The sequence below is a fragment of the Haemaphysalis longicornis genome, unplaced genomic scaffold (genome assembly GCF_048455015.1).
Source record: "Haemaphysalis longicornis isolate Haplotype H1 unplaced genomic scaffold, Haemaphysalis longicornis Haplotype H1 scaffold_7, whole genome shotgun sequence".
Lineage (NCBI taxonomy): Eukaryota > Metazoa > Arthropoda > Arachnida > Ixodida > Ixodidae > Haemaphysalis > Haemaphysalis longicornis.
In genome coordinates, this window is record NW_027526422.1 from 27,953,502 (window position 1) to 27,975,031 (window position 21,530).

General features: G+C 51.1%; 1 protein-coding gene across 1 annotated transcript in view; it reads left to right on the plus strand.

The window, feature by feature from the left end:
• The first annotated feature begins 18,029 nt into the window (after positions 1-18,029).
• The window catches only part of Tpst (tyrosylprotein sulfotransferase), a 14,490-nt gene continuing 10,989 nt past the window's right edge, over positions 18,030-21,530 (plus strand). The window contains exons 1-4 of the mRNA XM_077676444.1: positions 18,030-18,173; positions 18,681-18,920; positions 19,786-19,980; positions 21,096-21,346. Coding sequence (XP_077532570.1) covers positions 18,030-18,173; positions 18,681-18,920; positions 19,786-19,980; positions 21,096-21,346 — 830 coding nt within the window. The remainder of the gene's footprint in view (positions 18,174-18,680; positions 18,921-19,785; positions 19,981-21,095; positions 21,347-21,530) is intronic.

The window sequence follows — 21,530 nt, forward strand, 5'->3', positions numbered from 1 at the left end:
ATGGCCACGAATGTATTGCATTCTGGGATGGACGATTTATTTTCTCTTTTTTTTTCCATTGAAGCCTACTTTGCAGCTAACCAGCTAAATATTGCGTAATTATGTACGTTTTCTGACTGGTGTTCTCCTGAGTGAAATCAACAGGAACGCCAATCCTGCATGTCGATGACGTTAACCCCCTCAAAGCCGTGTTATGATATGTTTCTTATCACACATAGCCTCGATGATGACACTGAGTGATCTTATTGATCGGTTGTACTTAGCCACATGTCGGCGTTTCTTATTACGCAAGGCCGAAAAACAAAAGGTAACGTTAATGCGTATAAGGGCAATCTACGCTTTCCGCGCGAAACCGGGTTGGTATCTTCATAACGGGCCGGCACTTGATATTCGACGCGGCTGCGAGAAACGGGAGGAGGATGAGGATGAGGACGAGCAGTGATGGAAGAGGAGCGGGACGCGCGATGAAATTTCGGTCGTGAGCGAGAGCTGCAGGCGTCGTCTCGGCTTGCCTGTTTAAAAACGCGTCCGCAGACGACGTCGTTAGACGAGCCCCGGATCGCGCGCTCTCCGTAGCGTTGAGCTCGCCGAAACCCGCGTTTGCGCCGAGTTGAACGGCGGCTCGAATGGATCGGCCCAGCGCCTCGTTTGCATAACGCTTTCTCCGGTCACTTTGCACGTCTATACCTTCTTCCGTATCCTCTCCTCTACTTGTTTTTTTTTTTTTTAACCTTTGTGTTGCTGTTGCTTTGTTTGCTTCCTCGCCTCACCTCTTAGCGCTCGACTTGTTCCCAGTTTTCAGGTGCCTAGTTGCCTTCTTTCAGCGCTGTAAGCTTCTTTGTGAGCTCGTGGATGCCTCCTCACCTTGTACTCCTGCGTACAGCGCAGCTCCGCCTCTCCTCTTCCGCATCCATTTCCTTGTCTCTTTGTGTTTGGCCTTCCCTTTTTCTCCTTCACAATTCTACGTTTCCGTTATAACGAAGTTGCGTCCAAATGTGCCAACGTTTAGCTAGGTATTTTCACTCTCGAAAGGGAAAGGGACAAAATTTAGCCGGGTGCAGTGGCATAGGGAAGCGACTGAAGATAGTGAGGTCGCCCGCCCACAGCAATCTTCTTTCACTTTTATGTAACGCGTCCTATCTCTATCGCTTCTGGCGCTCTTGCTTTTTCTCTGGTCCGCTTGTGGTGCGCGCTCTCAAAAATCGTTCCCGGCGTGCCTGGCACTGCTGCCGGTATTCAGGTATGCCCCGCGTGCAGCGAAATCTCCGGCCCGCTATCGTTACGTGCAATGTGAGAAACGTCGTTTCCGCTCATTCCGTTTCTCATTTTCTTTCTATTTCTCCTTTTTTGAGAAGTAGGTGCTATCGCAGCGTAGAATGCGAGGCCTGTGCGCCGCTGTGCAATGAACGATCTCTGCACTGCATGCATTTGGGATGACTGAGGTTAAATGCGTGTCGTGGCTGTTACGCTGTGCTTAGGTGGGAATAAATAGAGCCAAAATAGGCGGTAGACCAAAAATAGGGGTGATTAGAGGGGACACGTGCTTTGTGACGTTAATGGCGGCTGTACTGAGTGGGGCGTGGGAGGTGCGATCTCAAAAGACCGAGGGTAAAAAAGGTCTCGACGTTTGACGTCCGCGCCGTTCTGCCGCAGAGGTGGAAACGCGGTGGTCAGTGAACAAAATGAAAAAGAGCGAGTATTAAAAATGCAACGTTAGGGGCGACGAGCGTAGCGTTATGGCTCCTCTTCATTTGGCGGAGTAGTAATGGTCGGACGGCAATTAGAGAGCGGCGCCGTCGCCGCCGCCCGCGCCGCGATAACGACGCGGTAATGGAATTCGCGCGGGCGGAATTCGCTACCTTTCTGCTAAACTCGCTCGCGCCCTCCTTACGTCCCGTTTTAAGCGACGACGTGCGGAGACTCGCGATTCTGTCAGCGCTCCCGTTTGGCTCACTTTCTCCGCACTCCGTCTAGTCTGTTATTTTCTTGTGATGATCTTCTCTTTTCATTACTTGCGGTTTTATTTATTTATTGTAGCGTAAGCTACACTGGCCGAGGTTGAGCAGTTTCGCGTGGGCCGTGAAGGGCCGTTCTGCGCAAGCGTGAGGAGCATTGGATTGGTTTGGATCGGATTGGATTGGATTGGACTGATTTGGATTGAATTGGATTGGATTTCAATCCAATCCAATTGGAGTGCGGGTGTGTTGAGAATTGGGTCTGCACATTCGCCGGTCTACGCATTCCAGAGGAATGACGTCATAGCCGCGGCAGACGCACTGGCTCCGGCGCGTGCCTAGCTGTGCGCCTCCGTTGCGCAGTAGCCAAGTCTGACGCTGCGCCGGAGCCGCTTGATAGACGTTTCGCGTGGCTCCTGGAGAGCCGTGCTGCGCATGCGCGAGGAGCAGTGACTGGACTGGACTGGACTGGACTGGACTGGACTGGACTGGAGTGGACTGGACTGGACTGGACTGGATTGAATTTAATTGAATCGGATTAGATTGGAAATGGTTTTAGCAGCAGTAAGCATAATCAGCTAATCCTAGACAACCAGGAAACCTAAAAATAATCAGCTGAAACTTAGCTCACGCTACGTATACCCTGACATAGGCGAGCTAAGCCACTGCTAATTTTTTTTTTTTTTTTTTTTTGACGTTCTGAGTTTAGTTATCAGCGCTGGTGTGACCTAGACAGCTTGTGCGAATAGCAGCTGCGTGAGAATGCACTTGTGATTATGCTTGAAGTAATGAGCCTCGGCGCTCGAAGATTTTAAGCGAACTTCGGTGCACGCCGATTTATCAAGATGTGACATTCATTTCGTACGAAAAAAATAAATAAAAAATAGAGGGCATGTCAGCAGATATAGGCGTGTTGTAAAATGGCACTGAATTGGTTGCGGGAACGTTTTGCGTGCGCGTTGACTAACCCAGTGTTTTTAAACGATGTGGCGCGAAGCAGCTAGAGATGTGTGATGTGACGTACTGATAGGCGTTCAAGTCGTCCAGGTGAATTTGAGTCGCGAGTGGGCTGAAACTTGTTCGCTGCGAGTTCGCTACAAACTGACTCCATGTCTACGCAGTCTCGAGCACTCTGATTTACAGCGTCTAGAGTCGTCTTGGAACGGACGAATAAAGCTCCGCGACGTTTTTTTTTTTTTACATAAACAAAACAGCCGAAAGAAAAAAGAAAGAGTTGACAAAAGAAACTGTTCCTTGTCGTAACGTAGCGCACATTTCAAAGGACGCGCGTTACAAAAAGCTGCAGTCAGGCTGGCCTTTCTCAACGGGAAGCGCGGATGTCAAAGTTTGTATTTTCCGGGACTATCCGTCGGGCTTTTTTGGAGTTCTTTAACTCTGTTGCGGAAATGTCTTGCTTCGTAAATTTTAGACTATCGAAGCTTCCCGGACATCATAATTCCGGACCTGCTTTACTCTCCAATTTCAGCGCGGCCTCCCCGCCAAAGTGCATTTTTATGTTCGCCGTAATTGTCCACTCTGAAGGCAGCCGAAGGAAACGATGCCCACAATTTTTCTTCAGTTTTCTGTCTCGGTTGACGAATAACTCAGATGTCGACATCGAATTCCAAGACTCTCTTTACCGTCTTGTGCCGCGGACTTTGGTTTCCATTGCTACTTTTAGACAGAAGAAGCTTGCAATGGCTGATATATATGAGCTTGTTGATATGTTTAACCGTTTATTTATTTATTTATTTAAGTTTACAACGAGTACCATGAGGCGAAGAAAGTTTTACTAGCACTGGCTCTCTTCCGCGTGGAGGGCTGGGGGGAGGGGGGGGGGGGAGGTAGACGGGAAAAGAAGAAATATATGGGCACTCTACAATATCATTTTTAGTGCCCTCTTTCGATTATACTCGCTGTGCTTGTACGATATTAGTTATTTTCTCTTTGTCCTTATTTCAGATATATTTTTTCTCGTATAAAAGAGAAGCAACGTTTGATAACAGGTCTTTTTTGTCGATTGTGGGTTGCAGTGTATAATGACGGGTCTAATAACGAGTGTATAATAATGAAGTGTTGGCTACGGACGGCTCTGTAGGCTTAACTCAGGTTCTTAGCGTCTGGTGCCTTGTACCCGTACTAGCACTACGCTGTTAAGTCGTCACGCTACGAAAGGAAGCGCCATTTCGTGTGCAGTCGGGAGCAAAAGGGCCTTCGAAGGGCAGCGCATCGCGACCACATGAGTGCGGGTCTCCTTAACTGCACACCTGTTTACCTGTGCGTCTTAACTGCACACTTGCTTACCTGGACGTCTTAACTGCACACCTGTTTGGTTTTTCGCCCAAACCGGACGCGCGCTTAGTCCACTAAAGACTGAATGGTTCCGGACGTGGAATCCAGACTTTTGCGCCCGACTGTACGCTGTACGCGTTGTGTAGCCTCACATTTCTTCAAACTCTTACGCGGGTAATGAAAGGTAATAGCTAGGCATGATCGCTGGTGTTTTCCCCCTGGTTATATCCTCGGCGTTGCACGACAGTGACGCTCGACAAGTGCCAACCAAGCGTCACGCGTCGATGCTTTTGGTGGGGTCGTCGCATATTTCACGAGTTGTGAAGTGAAGAAGCCGCACTCTGAAAAGTGGCCGAAGACAGGCGAAAAACTGTGGCTGACTCCTCTGACATAGGAATCGGTAAAACACAAAAGTGAAATGTGCAGCGAAATGTGCAGCGAAATGTGCAGCGAAATGAGCATGATTTGCGGGTCGGCGGCTGTCTTGTGGGTGTGCTTGGCGAACGACGTCCGGCTGCCGGGTCGCTTCTGCAAAGGTGTACTGGCGTCATTTCCGTGACGGATATGACGTCAGTGAAATCTTAGTGTGTACCGGCATAAAACACTGTCGTGTTAAAATACAAAAACCCGAGCACGAACAACCCTAAGTATACAGTACTCTTTAGTACCAAAGGTTGCTTCCCCGCAATAAGGCGCTGTGTGCAGGGGTGAACCCTTTGCAGGCCGCTTGCTTCGTTGTACTGGCGTCATTTCCGCGATGGATATGACGTCAGTGACATCTTTGTGTATCCCGGAATAAAACACTTTCGTGTTTAAAAAGTTCAGCCCATTCGATCATTGCAAAAAAGTCTAAAAAATCTAATACGGTATCGTGAGTCGCGCTTGTCTGCCCATGAAACGTGGCGTAGTCGTTTGTTGGTTTAGTGGAGGTGGCAGCACAATTTTTTATTTATGCCGGCAAAATGTTATGCTCGCACCGACCATGACTTACAGCAGCAGTCTCGCCACAAATGTTGAATTGCGCGCCACAAATGTTGAATTGCGCGCCACAAATGTTGAATTGCGTCATTTTGAGCCGCGTGTGTGTTTTGCCTTACACGAAAGGATACAAAAGTACAGACGAAACGAAGATTCCTCGTAAGTTCGCTTCGGCGCTGTACAGCTGGGGTAAATAATAGACTGGAGTTTCGAACGCTTTCTTTATACATTCGTTTCAGCGGCAGTGGGGATCGACTGATTCGGCAAGGGATAATTGTTGGACAAGGGATAACTGGAATTTAAATGCCTGATCAGGGTTTTTTTTTAAGCTTCACGAAGTTATCTTTTATAGTTGAAATATTTTTATGGCTTTTCCCTGTTATTTTATTTTACATTGGCTTTAAGCCTGTCATGGTTTCACTGGGGCCAGTGCTGTTCTCGTTGTCTCATTTGCCTTGTCGTTGATTCCGGCTGTTTCCTTTCTTTGTGGGACCAGGACATGGCATCGTGCGATGGCGCTTCCCATATTTCGGTGCTTAGAAACTGGTCTCGTGTAGCGTGGTAACTAATCACTAAAAATGTTCGGTTGAGGTATCTATTTAGGGATCCATCATTTGCGTCGGCTGTATCTTTTTTTTTTTTTGCGTGCGTTAAGAATTTTAAAATACACAATAAAAAAATGAGAGGGATGCGAACCACGAGGCGCTCACAAAACACGATGTCCTCAGTGATCGTAATCCTCCCGGTCCCTGTCACTGCAGACACGGTCCCCCCCCCCCCCCCCCCCCCACTTTTTTTTTCCCTACCTTGATAGTCCTGTTCATTACAAGGTAACCAGTGCAGCTGATATTCCAGCGTATACTTCCGGGGCTACTTATAGGACGTAGCAGATACATCTGGGCCTGTATTCGATTAAATCGACCGCTTGCTAGTCGCATCCAGCCTTCCTGGTCCGCTCACAGAAACGGCAGTGGAGTACAAAGCAAAAGCTGAAACAAGCTAAAGAACGTGTGAAAGTAGGAAAGAGGGCACATCAGGCCGGGTTGTCATGGGAGCTCCCTAGCTGCCTGCAAACCTGCCGGATCGTCCGGGCAGGGGACTGTCTGGAATGAGGACATTGCGCCGCGCTTGACTGCGCCGTCTCTTAATCCGGTAGGCAACTCACGTCTACGCGCCGGCCTGTCATCGTTTCTCGCTTTTCACTCTATCGCGCTATTACCGCTTTTAGGTAGAGAGAGTGAAAGACGTAGGCGAGTGGGGGTTTAGCACGAGTGGCGCTGATTAATTAAATGGAGCGGATATAGAGCAAAGTGGAGAGAGGGAAAGAGGGGCGTGAAAGAGAAGTGGACGAGACTGGTGGCTCCTTGAGCCGTCCGCGCTGCCTGCTATCCCATCTTAGCGACGGCCCACTTTTGGAGCTCGTCGCGCGAGGCTTGAAGTGGGAGCACGTTTTTCGGACGCGTGATGAATGGTAAGGAAAGAATCAAGCGAAGGGTGGTGTAAACACGGCTAATTTACGAGGCTATTTGCAGGCGAGACAGGCTTTGTACGCACACAGCCGTGTGCAGCTTCTTCCCGCAGCTGAGAGCAAGCTCTTTAGCAGACGGCCTCGGGTCTCCACTTGTCTCCTGAGTTCTGGACGTCATTTAGAGTAAGTCTTCCGAAGACGGGAAGCGAGAAGAAAAAAGGCTGGCACCTGCACTTGAGTGCGCAAGGTGCGTGCGCCGTGCTGGGAACATTGCGCGAAATTTCGGCGTGAAAAGGTTTTTTGGAGTGAGGAATGGTAGCGTTAGAGGTGAACAGTTGACAGACTTCAGTCTGGTTGGCAAGTTACTAAACATAAATTTAATTATGCTCCAAACAATCGTACATAGACAAAATCTGACGTTTCAAAGCCGGCTCGGCTTCTTCTTCAGGGGTGACTGGGGCCACACTGCAGCTGCGTCTTATACGCCTCGAGATTCGCGATCGCTGCGCCGCCTGCCGTCGCTTCTCCGCGGCGTTTGCGGGATTAGCGCTGCGTAACTGATAGGTGCACGGTCATGCAGTGTTTTGGTTCTCTTTCGCTTCTCTTTGCCTTTCCGCGCACTAAACAACTTGTTATGGTGACGTCTGTAAGCAAACTGCACGTTTAGGGCACTTAAAAAAAACAGCTGCGTCTTGGTAGAGCGCTCGAACGCCAACGAGAGCTACCCGGGGAGGCGGTTCTGCGCGCTTCTTGGCCGCTCTTGCGGGCGTCGGCGACGGCAGCAGCATATCACCACTGTCACCTTCGAACACGTCAGCACAAGTGAATTCTATTTATTGTCGCCTCGTTTAGACCTAATATTGTCACTGTAAGAGGTTGGTGCGTTTTGCAGAGCAGACAACAAATGCGGCTTTGCTTCGAATATGTACGTCGTAGAAAAATATGTTTCGGGGATGTGATAACCCAATAGCTGACAATAACTTGTGTCTTTTATGGGAATATAAGCCACGCGAAAATGTTAAGTACACTCAAAGGCTGTGCGTTGTCAAATATGGGCCCAATCAAGCTTTATAGCAAGCACCAAGGTATATGTTAATCAAACCACGGGAAAATGAATGGTATGCAAGTCAGGAATAAATAGAATAGTCGTACGGGAATGAACAAAACCCAGTGCAGCTTCTGAAATGCTAAAGACGTTCGTTTAAGCAAGGTAGTATTCAGACCAACAAGATGCGAAATGCACTGATATTTGGGGGGTGGGAGGGGTGGGGGAGGGGGGGGGGTAGGGAGGAGGGGGACGTTTAACTATCGTTGTTTACAAATGCGGAGTGAAATCAATGAACGAGCGTTTTAGTAATGACACACACACACAAGCTGTGTGTTCACTTTTCGTTTGTTTTTCGCCTTCAACGAACGGCTTATCGCTCGGCGGACGCATTTTTTGAATATAGGGTAGGCAGTTCACAAGCGATACGAGGTGTCTTTGGAAGAGTTGATTGATTGATTGTAGGTTTTAACGCGCCGACGCAACGGAGTCGATGAGGCGCGCCGTAGTGCAGGGCTCCGGATTAATTTTGACCACCTGGAGATCCTTAACGTGCGCCGAAATCTTGTACACATGGGCTCGTTGACGAGTGTGGTATCTGATAAGGCTCTCTGATTTCCGTTTATGCTAGATTCTGCAGTCTCCCCGTGTCATATAACGATGTTTCGAAGAAGAGTTTAGTCGCGGAAGCGGATTACTCTATAAGCCCGTCTCCGCGCTTCTCGTGGAGGATAAGTGTAACAGATTTATCTTTGCGAGCGCTCACCTCGGGACAAGAGGACCCAGCATTAACATTTGTCGTCGTGTGCTGACTCCCGAGTATAATTTTGCATTATCCATCGTACTTCTTTCGTAAAATGTTTGTGAAATTTATGCCGCATTGGCTTGTTCAGGGTAGTGATCAATATAAGCGTAACTTGCGTGCTGTCAGGTAAGAGTGCTCCGCTAGACTATAGAAGCGCACAAAGCCGATTTACAGCACAGTGTGTATGGCCGCAACATGGCCATCGGAGGAAACACGACTTACGGAGACACTACCACTAAATTTCAGGGCAGCGGAATTGCAATCAGCTGCATGCATATGCCGGCTTCGGGACGCCGGCCTGTGACACACAACTGGCGCTCATACAGACCGAATTTACCACACCAAGATCGCGTCATAAACGTTTATACTCTCGTAAACACACCACGCTTGCAAACAGAGTGCCTGCTCCACATTATTCCGTATTTCGAACGCGTAAAAACGGTAAATCGCAGTCTTGAACGAGACGCAAAAGCAACGGCGACAGGGGGGAGCGGGCCGGAGACTCCCGCGGCTGCTTTCGAAACGGGCCGGTAGGGGAATTTCAGTGGCGCCCCTACAGGCCGCGCTCGTGGCGTATAGTCTTTCACTGTTGCTGCCCTCGCGCAAAGCCCTTCGCTGCGGCACGCAGTGTGTGTACACCGAAGGAAGCGTACCAAGCAAGCGAGGCTCCGCGGGGTTCGTTGACTATGCCATGACTCGAGGAAAAGCCGCTTCCTCCAGTTTGTTTCCTTTTCGAGGATGACAAAAAAATCACGCCCACCTCCCCTCGCGGGAACCCTGGTGTGATGCGACGCTGAAGGGGGTTCCATTGTGCGTTTCCGTTGGGTCGATTACTCGAATTGCGTGAGCAATCATCGGGTAATGCGAGAGAGAGAGAGAGAGAGAGAGAGAGAGAGAGAGAGAGAGAGAGAGAGAGAGAGAGAGAGAGAGAGAGAGAGAGAGCAAGTGTAGCGCGGACGACCGTCGACTGGGAGACCGGCCGGAGCGCGGCACTCCGTTTAAGGGGTATTCACACGACGGAGCGTTTCAGCGGAGAAATCCGAGGGAGGTCGTGACGTCACCGCAGGCGGAGTTCCGCTCGGCCAGCTCCTTCGCTCACACGGAGGATGCGACTTGCGGAGGGACATCACTCGCCTATCTCTAAAGCAGAGCTGCCGTAGCACCGCCGATTTCGCGACGGCGGCAATTTCTATTAAGCTCATACGTATTGATCTTGTCAACCGACCAAAAATTGGTCGTCGACGCGATGCAGGTGCTGCCGCGCGCAGAGAACGGCGCGCGACGTGGTAGCAGCCGGCCGGCCCACCTACAGGCCCGCATACTGATGTTAGGCTTAACACTGCGGCGAATATTCGATCGGCGCTCTGGCAAGCGGCTCAGGTGACGATTTTTAAAGCAACTTTCCATCACATCATTACCCCATTTCTCGTATACGCAGCTTTGTTTGCGCCTTGGGGAGCAATAACAAGTTGTCGCTCGAGCTACCGGCGCCAGCCTGCGCCACTTCGCGGCCGCCGCTCGCCAAGCGCCCGTGCTGGTGGTGTACGCGGCTTCCTCAGTGGGCCTGTCATGTGCGCCACGCATTTTCGCGTCCGATGTATTAAGAAGCGATAAAAATAGAGTGCCTGCAACCGCTCTAGAACTTCAGTCGCGGCCAGCTGCCCGACGAGCAGACGAAATCCCGCCTCCTCCGCCGCCGAGCGTCGGAGGGTTTGTAGCTCGCGAGCAGAAGCTCCGATCTCCCATCGGAGGCGGTGCGCCGGAGAGAAACCGTGACGTAGGGGTCACGTGGCGCGCACTCCGAGGAGCGAAACGGCGGATTTCTCTCTCGTGTGAATACCCCTTTATATGCGCTGCGCGCCCAAAGGAGAGGAGACCGCGGAGAGAGAAGGCGCTGCACATGCGCACAGCACGCTTGCGCCGCGCGCAGCGCCGCCCACCGGCGGAGTGAGAGGGCGCTGCGCCACGCGCCCGCAGATGTTGGGCGAGAGTGTTCGCTATCGGAAAGAGGAGAGGGGGTGAGCGGAGGAGAGACGCAGCTGTGCGGACGCGGACGCCGACGACGACGGACGCAGGACAGAGCCGCCGGCAAGAGATGCTCCTCTCAGCGTCGCATCTAAAAGTTCTCTGTGACGGTCGATTTCACTGCCGCAATTGAGATGTGCCTACGTCGCACTGTCGAATTCGTGGATCGCCAACGCAGGTTGTGCAGGTCGAGCACAGTCGAGCGTTGTAAAATCACTCTGATATCGCATTCGGTGCGTGCGCACTCTGGTGCGCATAGAACGCGAGAAAGTTCCGAAAACGTTCACCAGTCACAAGTAGCACGTTGCGTCTGCTTGTCCGTGCTCCGACCGGCAAACAAAAGTTCGGTGAAGGACCTCTCGCTGTTCCTCTAGGAGCTGCCTGATTGTTCACCGATAAGCTACTTAGCGCTCGAACGGCGTGGCAAGGCGTGCAGCAAGGAATTACCCGCGCAACGCAGCTGGAGCCCTTTGACGCCGCCCACTTTTCAGCCCTGCCTATCGCCAGCGAAAGTGCCAACTCGTCAGCTGGGAAACGAAGTGAGACGTTCGGCCGCCTCTCCAAAGCCTCGGTAATAAATAGGGCAATTCTGAGGGCAGGGGGAAGGGCTGCGCAGTCGGCTCCCCGGAGGACGAGAAGAAAGAAAAACGCGCCAGTAGAGGGGCTCTTCGGTGAGAGTTGTGGACTGCTGCAGAACGAAGCGGGCTGTTTCCCCGGCTGGGCGGAAAAGGGGCTATGCCGACTGAGATTACTGTCATTAGGGACGCGCCGCGTCCCCCTGGGCTCCTCCTCCTGCGAAACTGCGGACCGGCTTGTTGGTCCAATGGGTTCGCCCTACTCTTTTCTTTTTCCCCCATTTGTTTGTTTGTTCTTCCCTCCCCTGGCGGTGGTGCGTCGTCCTCAATCTGTTGCCTCGTTGCGCCGCTCCCTGTGTGCTCACGGGATTGCGCGAACCGCGCTTTCCATTAGCGCGGGGTTCCGGTCGCTTGTCGCGTTGCTTCCCGTCCGTCATATTCGCCCCGCGTCTCCTGCTGCGCTCTTTGCTCGCACGTGCGCATTAGTGTGCACAGTCGCCGCGAAATTGGGCCAGTGGCGGAGAAGTGCACTGCCGGGCCCTCCCTGCAGCTCTTACTCCGAGAGCCGTCAATGCGAGGGGTACTCTTTCGGTACGGACCTGGACCTTGCCGGTGATTCAAGCTCAGCGACTGCGTGCTGGCTGGACAGCGTGCCGGTTGTTCCTGCGTAGCAGCGCATCACTGTAGGGCCTTGAGGGCTGCGCTACTACCGCGCGAGGTCTCGGGTTCGATTTGCGGCAGTGTGAAGCCTGCATTCCTGATTGGGGCGAAGTGGAAAAGCTTTCGTACGTGAGAGCTTTCAGCAAGGCGCTTAGAAGGTGTCACGAGGACCTTTCGCTACCTGAGTCTCAGAGTTAAATCGACGCTAGTGTTTTTAGGGAAGAAGCCCCTCAGGGGCTGGGGCTGTTGGCGTCTCCTGTCGTCGTCATCGTAATCGTCGTTCCTCCCATGTAGTCGCGGCACTAAAACACCGGGAAACTCGTTTACGCCTCGCGCTAGAGAGCTTCATGCTTCAAAGACAAGATACTTTTACAGGAAGGCTGTATACCTTACCACCCAACAGTTTCATATCCGCTGGCAAAAACGCCAAGGCGCCAAGAATACACTTATACACTGCATGCTTCGCCCCTCCCGAGGTTTCACGTTACTGGAGATGGCCTGGGATGTTTGAACGCGTCAACACGTTGTCAAACGTCTCTTTCGAAAACTTCATTGCGCGGCCAAGCCGCGTAACTCCCCGCCGGAAAGCGTAAATGCCGTGTTTATCGTGCAGCAGGAATCGCCCGCATGATGGCGGAGGAAAACCGCGGTCCGAACCTGCATTTGCCTCACTAGTCAGTGCGAGAAGCTACCGCAGCTTGGTTCCGTCAGCCGGCGTTATCAGCGGCGTCTTCCAACGGGAATAGTTCAGTCTTCTTTGGGTTCAGTTCAGTCTTCTTTTGGGGGCGAACGGTTCAAGGCGAAAAAATATTTCACACTGCGGCTTGGCACTGTAGATACGGACGTTTTCATGCTGCCTTGCCTGCCCGTGTTACGTGCCCTGTCCGTACTCAGTGCACGCAGTGGAAATACGCTGAAACATCTGGAATAAGGGGGTCGAATCGCCAACTAGGAATATATTCCCAACTAATTCCTCGCACACTCTAAGCTCTGTCATAACGCGTCGATCCTTCCCTCACCAGCCTGGGAATAGCATTGCGCGACCGGTCGCATTTCCAGCGCCTATTGGTTACTGAATGCCATGCCGGAAACCACGACCGTCTTTAATGTAAACTAATGAAGCGCTTAATTTTGAAAACCCGGGCGCTCAGTCTCACACATTAAAAGAGGAAGGTTAATAACTTTTTTTGTTCGCAAAGAAACTCCACCTCATTGTGACCGTTGTCAAAAACCACGTCATCTAATGAAGATACACATGCCTCTCCGGAATTAAACGTCATAACAATGTCTCTGATGAATACTTTTCTAACTGCTATGGTGGCACAAGGTTTAACTGCAGGTCAGAAGCTGCTTCAGTTTTTACACTCGAACTTCGTTTTTGTTCTTGGTGGCAGCGTTACCGGGCTACTTGTCAGAGATTTTATATCTGCGTATCCGGAGGCCACCTTGCCAATCTTGATCCTTCAATCCTTGCAAGCTGTCAGAGCAGTCTGAAACTCCACTATCAACACGCCGAAAGATGTGGTTCCACCTTTCCTAGTGTGTATATATATATATATATATATATATATATATATATATATATATATATATATATATATATATCGTCGAAGGCACGTGGCTTTCTGCAAACGCGTTGCTTTAAAGAAAGCGAATGTCGGCTTTTTCTTTTTTTCTTTCTTCGCTCGAAAATCCTCGAGCGACTCAGCGCGCTTGAGTGCGCTTATACGGCGCTCCTGGCGTACGTAGCGAGTGCCCGGACAGGCCGCCGAAAGTGTCCCGCTTTTAGCAATTTCGCTGCTTTAGCAACTAAAGTACACTGCGAGCGAAGCAGCCCGTAGGTGCGCGCCCTGGCGGAAAGCCTGCACGCCTGGCCTGTGCTTCCTCGACCGCGAACAAATCCCATTGGGGACAAGCGCCTTTTCTGCGCCGTCGGGGCCCGGCCCAAAAATGCGCTGATTTCGGAGGCGAGCAGCGCCGCTTTCCGCTAGGCAGCGCAGCCGGGGCAGACTGTAGCCGGGACCACTTTTGCAATTCAATAAGGCTCTCGGAGCCGCGGACAAACCATTTTCGTTGTAATGCGAGCTTTCCTCACGCGCGTTCTTTGATTTATTTAAGAAATAATGTATCTCTCCTTCTCTTTTGTTTTTCATTGTCTCTATTTCCCTCTCCCCCTTTATGTAGTTTTCCTCGCCGGCGCTGTTGCGTCTTGGCTGTCTGTCGTGATCTCTTTACGTCGTGCATTACCAAGTCCGCACGCTCGTTGCTTTACGTGTTTGCTTGTACGCGGAGTAGCGCGTGCGCGCTTCCCTGCCTGGTCTGAAAGACAGGGAAACTCCGTTTATTCTTATTTTTTGCTCTTTGCCTATAATTTGCATACACCCATTTTATGTAAAACGGCGGGTTCCTCGGTTTTCCTTTTTCGGCCAATTGAATTGTGCGAGTAGTCGTAGTAGCCGTTACGCACTATTCCAAAAAATCAATACTGGCCTGCGTTTTGACGGTTATTATTTTTGTTTTTGCCTCGAGGTAACGACAAGTATTATGGCCGGCGGGAAGTCGATTTTCTCTCGACAATCAAAGCTTCTTGTTCTATCTCTGGCTTCGACTCGCGTTTATTCGTTGCATTATTGTTAGCCCCTTGCGTGCATTGCCTCAAATTGGCAGCCGAAAAATCACCTGGAGTGTTTACGAAAACTTTGTCGCCGTCTTATTGGTACATGTTGTAGCGACTGTTTCGTCCCGTACAGCTTGTTACACCACGGCGCACTTGGAATTTGTCAAAGAGCCGGAACTTTTACAACCATGACCTCATAAGTCGTGCGCGAAGATTTCGATGGAGAAAATTCCTTCGGACGGTTGGGCAAGGGGCGGGCTGTTACAATGTTCTTAGCAATGAGGTCGCACGTCGTATTGGCTCTAGCATGTTTTGTGACTTGGTGTAGCCAAAAGACAAGTTTTTACTGCTGTTTCGTTGAGTCGAGGTAAACGTTGGAGCAAGCAGTGCGACCAAGCCGCCTACGGTTCATTTGTTTCTCATTTATTGATTGTTGATTAACTGCTCGCGTGGGCTCCGGTGGGTGACGTTTGTAGCTGCCCAACCTGATCTCTATCGGATGTTCCATGGAACACGCAGTACGCACAGTCTTTGTCAAAATTTTGTGGGCCAAGCAGGAAACGGGCAGGGTGCAAAACAATTCAATTTGCAAGCTTACGTCCCGAGCTAGGCTGAAACGTTTTATGGAGGAAAGCTAGAAAAAAAGACCTTTCTTTCTTACTACCTTAAAATATTTTTGTCATTTTTAAAGTTAAAGGCGATTCTTTGAACTCTTTGGGGTCGAGAATGCTTAGGATTGGCCCACAAAGTTTTGACAAAGGGTGCACCTGTCATGGCGTCCTCGCAGGTGGGCCTTCGGTGTAATCAGCTTGTTTCAGAAGTAAGCATACCACAAATCAAACAGTTTAGTTATAACAAGAATTTTCAGTAGTACTCTTTCTCGCGTGGAATCGGTTGCTCCGGTCTTCGAGCAGGTCGTCGCCAGACGTATTTCCCGCTGACCTGGCAGCGTGCGCCGGGGCGCAGCACCAAGAAACACCAACGCCGATTGGCGTACCCGACATTTCTGTCTTTTTGATACACAGCGAGCATGTTTTCTAAAATAAAATACGACAGCGCATTTAACAGCAAGTTAGTGAAGAGGGCAGAAGAAGCGGCCTGTTCCAATGGACTCCTGGAACGAGGAGGCCACCCTAAAGACTTTTTCTAGAAAACAGTAAATATGTTTACTCTCTCTCTCTCTCTCTCTCTCTCTCTCTCTCTCTCTCTCTCTCTCTCTCTCTCTCTCTCTCTCTCTCTCTCTCTCTCTCTCTCTCTCTCTCTCTCTCTCTCTCTCTCTCGCTGTAACCTCCTCTTTCTTTTCCCCATTTTCCCCGTGAGGGGTGTTGTGCGCGCAAAATCAGAGGAAATTCCAGGAATGATTACTTGAGCGAATAACTCCCAGAGCCTTTGCCCGTCACGCCTCCTGAAGAGCAACTATTTTTTCGCCGTCCTGTACTTGTACTTGCCGTAAATGCTCACGTCATTTCGGATCGTACGGGAAGAGATGGATTCGCAGACATCAATGTGTTTAGTTTTTCATTGTGGCCGAACGAGCATTTCTTTATATCCTGTATTGCGCGTTTTTCTTTCTAAGCATCGGTAATTTTAATTCGCACAGATTCGTCGCTTTGAGGTGTGCGCCCTCGCGGGCGGTCATTGTCTTGAACCGTCCATGGCCACGCACTTGACCTAGCCTCGCGGTCGCTCACTGCTAAAAGCGTGGTGCCTTCACGGTCACAACTCTCAGACGCCAGAGCTCTATCCTGTTTCCTCAAGTTATTATGTACTAACGCACACGACGGAGATGTTGTGAAAACGCGAATGGGCCTAAATTGCATCAGGAGTGCGTGGGTGTCCCAGAAGAATTCGATGGAGGGCATTCGCGGGGCATATCCAGGCTCTTTCTACGTTTCTCATTTTTGTCGTTGTTAGCGTCTCTCGCTCGAAACGTGTTTAATTTATTCTTTGTCCCGTTACAAAAGGTATACACTCACTCGTCCTCCACTTTTGTAGCGTGATCTACACTGGTCGAGGTTGAGCAGTTTCGCGTGGCTCCTGGAAAGCCGTGCTGCGCATGCGCGAGGAGCAGTGACGTCTCACGGCGCACAGCTGGCGCGCCGGAGCCGTCGCCGTCGCCGTCGCCAGTGGATTAGATTGAATTGGATCCGATTGAAGTGGACTTGATTGGATTTAGATTGGATTGGATTGAATTCGATTAGATTTGATTAGACTGGAAATCGTTCTAGCAGCAGCAAGCATAATAATCAGCTAATCCTAGACAACCAAGAAAGCTAAGAATAACCAGCTGAACCTTAGCTCACGCTACGTATATTCTGGCACAGACGAGCTAAGCCACTGCTAATTTTTTTGTTTGTTTCGGAGTTTAGCGACCTATTGAAAGGTTTTTGCGCGCAATAATGTGTAAGTGCAAAATTTTTAGCGCAGTTTGCGTCGGCTTCTTAGGTTGCTTTTTCTCCCCTTGACCTCCTCTGGCACTTCCGCTAGTAATCATGTAGTGGCAAAATGCAATTGACGTGCACGCCTGATGCTTCGCCACAACGTATGTGTAGGTGCAGTGATTCCAGCTTGCCGGTATACTAGAAGGAAGTTGACGCGTTTTAGATGTCGCGCCTTTTTTGCCTTGAAGTTTAGCTAATGAGATAGCATTAAAATGCCCCATTGAGCGAAAAAACCGGCGTCAGCGTTGTTTGTAGCAGCGAAACGCCTCCTAAGTCACCAGAGGCTGGGAACGCGCCCTGACACCCCTATTCGCTGCGACGCGTCATGCGGCTGCGAACGCGGGTACGGGTCTGACGCTCTCATGCTAAGGAGCTGGAGAGGGGGACGACGAGGGTACGCGATGGTCTCACTCGGAGGCGCAGCAGTCACCAGCGAGCCGGGGCTCTCTGCATAGAGCACCACCGTACTCACTGCCAGCTCTGCGGCCGCTTGGACTCCACGGTGGCGCCCGTAGTACCGGCACATCGGTGCGGTGCAACGGTCATCCCTAAAGTGCTGAGTTGGACATTAATGCTTTCGCATTCAGAACTCATAAAAAGTTTCTAGGTGCCCTCAGAGTCTTTTGCTACCTTCCTGCGAAGTAGCAAAAAACAAGGGTTTGTTCTTGTTACCAAGGGACTGGTAAGAGCACAGGTAATGATGACAGTGATAGATGTGTTCACGATACATTACTATCCTGGACAAAAGTGTGATGAGACAGCTTGGCAAGAGGAAGTGGCGGGTTCTACTCCGCTGTCTGTGGTTATGGGCGCGATCTTAGTCCTCATTTTGCTGCTGTTATTTGTGAGAAGCAAGTCATGATGAGGACGATGGCGATGCGTCTTGACGTGTGTACGGAAGCATGGGCAAGGGCTTCTTGTAAGCCTGGCGTACCTTATGTTCTATTATACAAGTGTACACGCCTCGAGAAAAGAGCGAGCTTTTCTTTCTCTCTCTCTCTCTCTTGCGCAGCGGGGGGACCCCGAGGCAGCGGCTGCAAGCACAGCCCCTGGTCGGCCGCCCCGCCGTTCCCGCGTGAAGTGGCCGGCATGAGGTAGCCCCGAGGAAGGCGCACCCGCCCGCCCACCCCCTCCACCTCCTCCTGCTTCCCCGCTCGCCGCCGCCGCCATGCGCAGCGCCCTGCTGCTGCCGCGGCCCACTCGGCGGTGGGTGGTGCTGTGCGCCGCCTGCCTGCTGGCCGCCTTCCTGTTCTACTCCTTCATCGGCTCCTGCCGGCACGGAAGCTTCGGCCTCACCTACGTCGCCCCCGAGGTGGGTCACTTTACCTCCTTCGCTCATTTTGTCACTGAGATGCGATAGCACTTGCGGGGTCTACTCCGCCGGTGATGCGGAGCGAAGGGGTGAATATGAAGAGATGGGCGTCTGTTCCTCCTCCTCCGCAATGCTTACCCGTATCCATTGAGACGAGTATCTTTCTATTTGGCCCCATCCCCATTCAGCATAAGCCTCTTTGGGTTAAAGCGTTGGGAGGGGCAGGTTACAAAGCTCTACTGTTTTGTTCGCACTGGCCTGTCTCGTCACCTTTATTTTTGATGATTTCAATCTAGCAGAGAAATTTGCAAGCAGAACGAATGGTTGCCTACACGAACAGTAGAACAGAATGATAGCACCTATCTTCAGAGTCAGTCGTGGACTTGCCTAGAAACAGCGCATGGTAATTGCGGAGAGAAACAGGCTGGTCAACGATGAGGTTGCGGGAAGAGCCTTTTCGTTGTCCTATTAGCGAGCCGAGTCCCGTACACTGCGTGTGGTGTGCAGCGGTTCGTGTGGGGCCAGAAGGCGCAGAAGCTGCACTACGACCGCGACATGCCGCTCATCTTCATCGGCGGCATGCCCCGTAGCGGCACGACGCTGGTGCGCGTGCTGCTGGACGCCCACCCGGACGTGCGCTGCGGCGAGGAGACGCGCATCATCCCGCGCCTCCTCTCGCTCAAGCAGCAGTGGTCCAAGAGCCCCACCGAGGTGCAGCGACTCATCGAGGGCGGCATCACCGACGACGTGCGTATCCATTCATTCGTCCGTCCGTTCGTTTGCCGGTGGCTTACGCGTGCTGGCTGGGGAAAAGATTTATTTGTTAGAGTGTTCTTGCAAAGCGCTTCCTTAAACACGCTGCCGTCAAGGGTGCACGAGGGAAGTATCGTCATCGTCGTCGTCATCATACGCCCTCGCAGCGTATGGCACGTAGCGGCGGTGATGATTGCTTTAGTGATGATAAATGCATATTTGTGTGTGTGTGTGTGTGTGTGTGTGCGTGTGCGTGTGCGTGTGCGTGTGCGTGTGCGCGCGCGCGTGTGTGTGTGTGTGTGTGTGTGTGTGTGTGTGTGTGTGTGTGTGTGTGTGTGTGTGTGTGTGTGTGTGAGAGAGAGAGAGAGAGAGAGAGAGAGAGAGAGAGAGAGAGAGAGAGAGAGAGAGAGAGAGAGAGAGAGAGAGAGAGAGAGAGAGAGAGCAACGCCAGACGCCACTTTGGCCCAGGTACCGGCCTCTCTCTGTCCCGGGCACGTTTGTCAAAACGTTAGCGCCGTAATGGGGCCACTACCTTGTCCAAAGAGTTCTCTCTCTCTCTCTCTCTCTCTCTCTCTCTCTCTCTCTCTCTCTCTCACTACTTATTTACGTGCTTGCATCTGTGTGTGAGATATAATTCCTAAAAATAAATCATAAAAGTATAAAGCCACCGATAAGCAGTGCTTATCCACATAACTTGAACAAGTGTATTCCTGTGCTCGCCACCTTGTGCGTGACCCGCCATGTCTTGTTTGCTTTGCTGTCCCATATCCGCTTGATGATAACCTGAAAGTGCGGATAACTTACTTTTCGTTTTGCTTTGACATCTTGGGATGAAAACGTTGTTTTTCCCCGTCCGCAGGTGATGGACGCTGCCATGACAGCGTTCATCTTGGAGGTGATCGTGCGGCACGGCAAACCCGCCCCGAGGCTGTGCAACAAGGACCCGTTCACGTTGCGCGCAGCCGTTTACCTGCACAAACTCTTCCCGCACGCAAAGTTCCTCCTCATGATCCGGGATGGCCGTGCGGTCGTGCATTCCATCATCACTCGGAAGGCACGTCTTCCTACTCGCCAGCGCGCCTCCTTCTCTCCTCTTCCTCATGCAGTGCCCAATCCTCGCGAGCGGCGCTTATCATAACGGCCCGATGTGCCAAACATGCTGCGAATGCAAGCAACAAACCAAGTGCGTCTACTGCTCGTTTCCGCATAAAAACTACCATTTAATAATCTTTTGTGCCGATGTAAATAGTAAGCTCCCCTATCTCCTCATCTACTGAACCATGCAGCACCGGGTGTCGCCGTGAGCACGTCAAAATGCCATTCAGGTGCATGTGGCATGCTTCTCCACACTAATCGTTTGCCTGCAGTGAAGCACGCTTGCCGGTTAACGGGGACAGAGGTTGGCGTGTTCGAAGGTTGCGTTGTTCGTTCCCTCGAGTTTAGTGTTACACCGTTAGCTGCCGTAATGTGTTTTAATTTTGTAACACTCCGTAACGTATCGTAATATTTTTTTGTTTGCAGAAATATACATCCTACTTGTTTTTTTTTTACATTTTTATATTGTGACTATCTGTTTACTGCTGCGGAACCCATATTGGGAATGTGCTCGTCAGATAGCATTTTGGCATATTTTTATTTAGCTTAACCAAACGTTGTAAGCCTGCAATTTCCTAAAGGAGGTCAACATTGGAACTCATTTTACCTCCGCTTTCTTGCACTCAATGCAGGCACTGGGATGTGTTCGGCAGCAGTGGCATCGCATCATTAATTTTGAAACTGCAATAGTTAATTAGCGATGTTAATGAATAAGACAGTTTTCCGCATTTACAGTTTAATCACTGCAGAAAACCATCCTGTAGAATTTGTATTACTACTCTCCAGCGTTTTTTCTGCGGCCGCTTTTACGGACGTTTTCATGAACCCCCAAAAGACGTTAGAGCTTAAAAGAACTGGGCTTTCGCTAGTGCTAAGAAAGAAAGGGATAGCGAGAAGGTCCCAAAAATGCCTGCCATAGAAGATAGTGCCGCCGCTTTCCTGTTCAGAGAAACCACTGCAGCTTCCTGCTAGTTTATACGAGCACCAATGAGCCCCTGGCCACGCATACTCTTTTCTAACTGCATCAGTTGGGAGACGTCGATCCTGAGCCTGAGCTCCGGGTGTGTGCTGCAGGTGACCATCACGGGCTACGACCTGAGCGACTACCGGCAGTGCCTGAAGCGGTGGAATGCGGCCATGTACTCCATGTACAGCCAGTGCCAGCAGCTGGGCCCCAAGATCTGCATGCCCGTGTACTACGAGCAGCTGGTGCTGCACCCCAAGGCCTGGATGCAGCGCATTCTCGCCTTCCTTGACGTGCCCTGGAACGACTCGGTGCTGCACCACGAGCAGGTCATCAACCAGTCGGGCATCTCCCTCTCCAAGTGAGCGTCCGTTTTCTGTAGCCTCTAGCTGTCCTTCGTAGGGTTTCCCTCTCTCCGCACAGTTTATAATATGTCAACAAGTTCCACACAGTCCGTGTTGGTGAAGAATCTTGCAAAAAATGGCCCTGAGCACTGCGATCGTGGTCAGGGTTATGCCAGCAGTCTTACATTTAGCATAACTGAA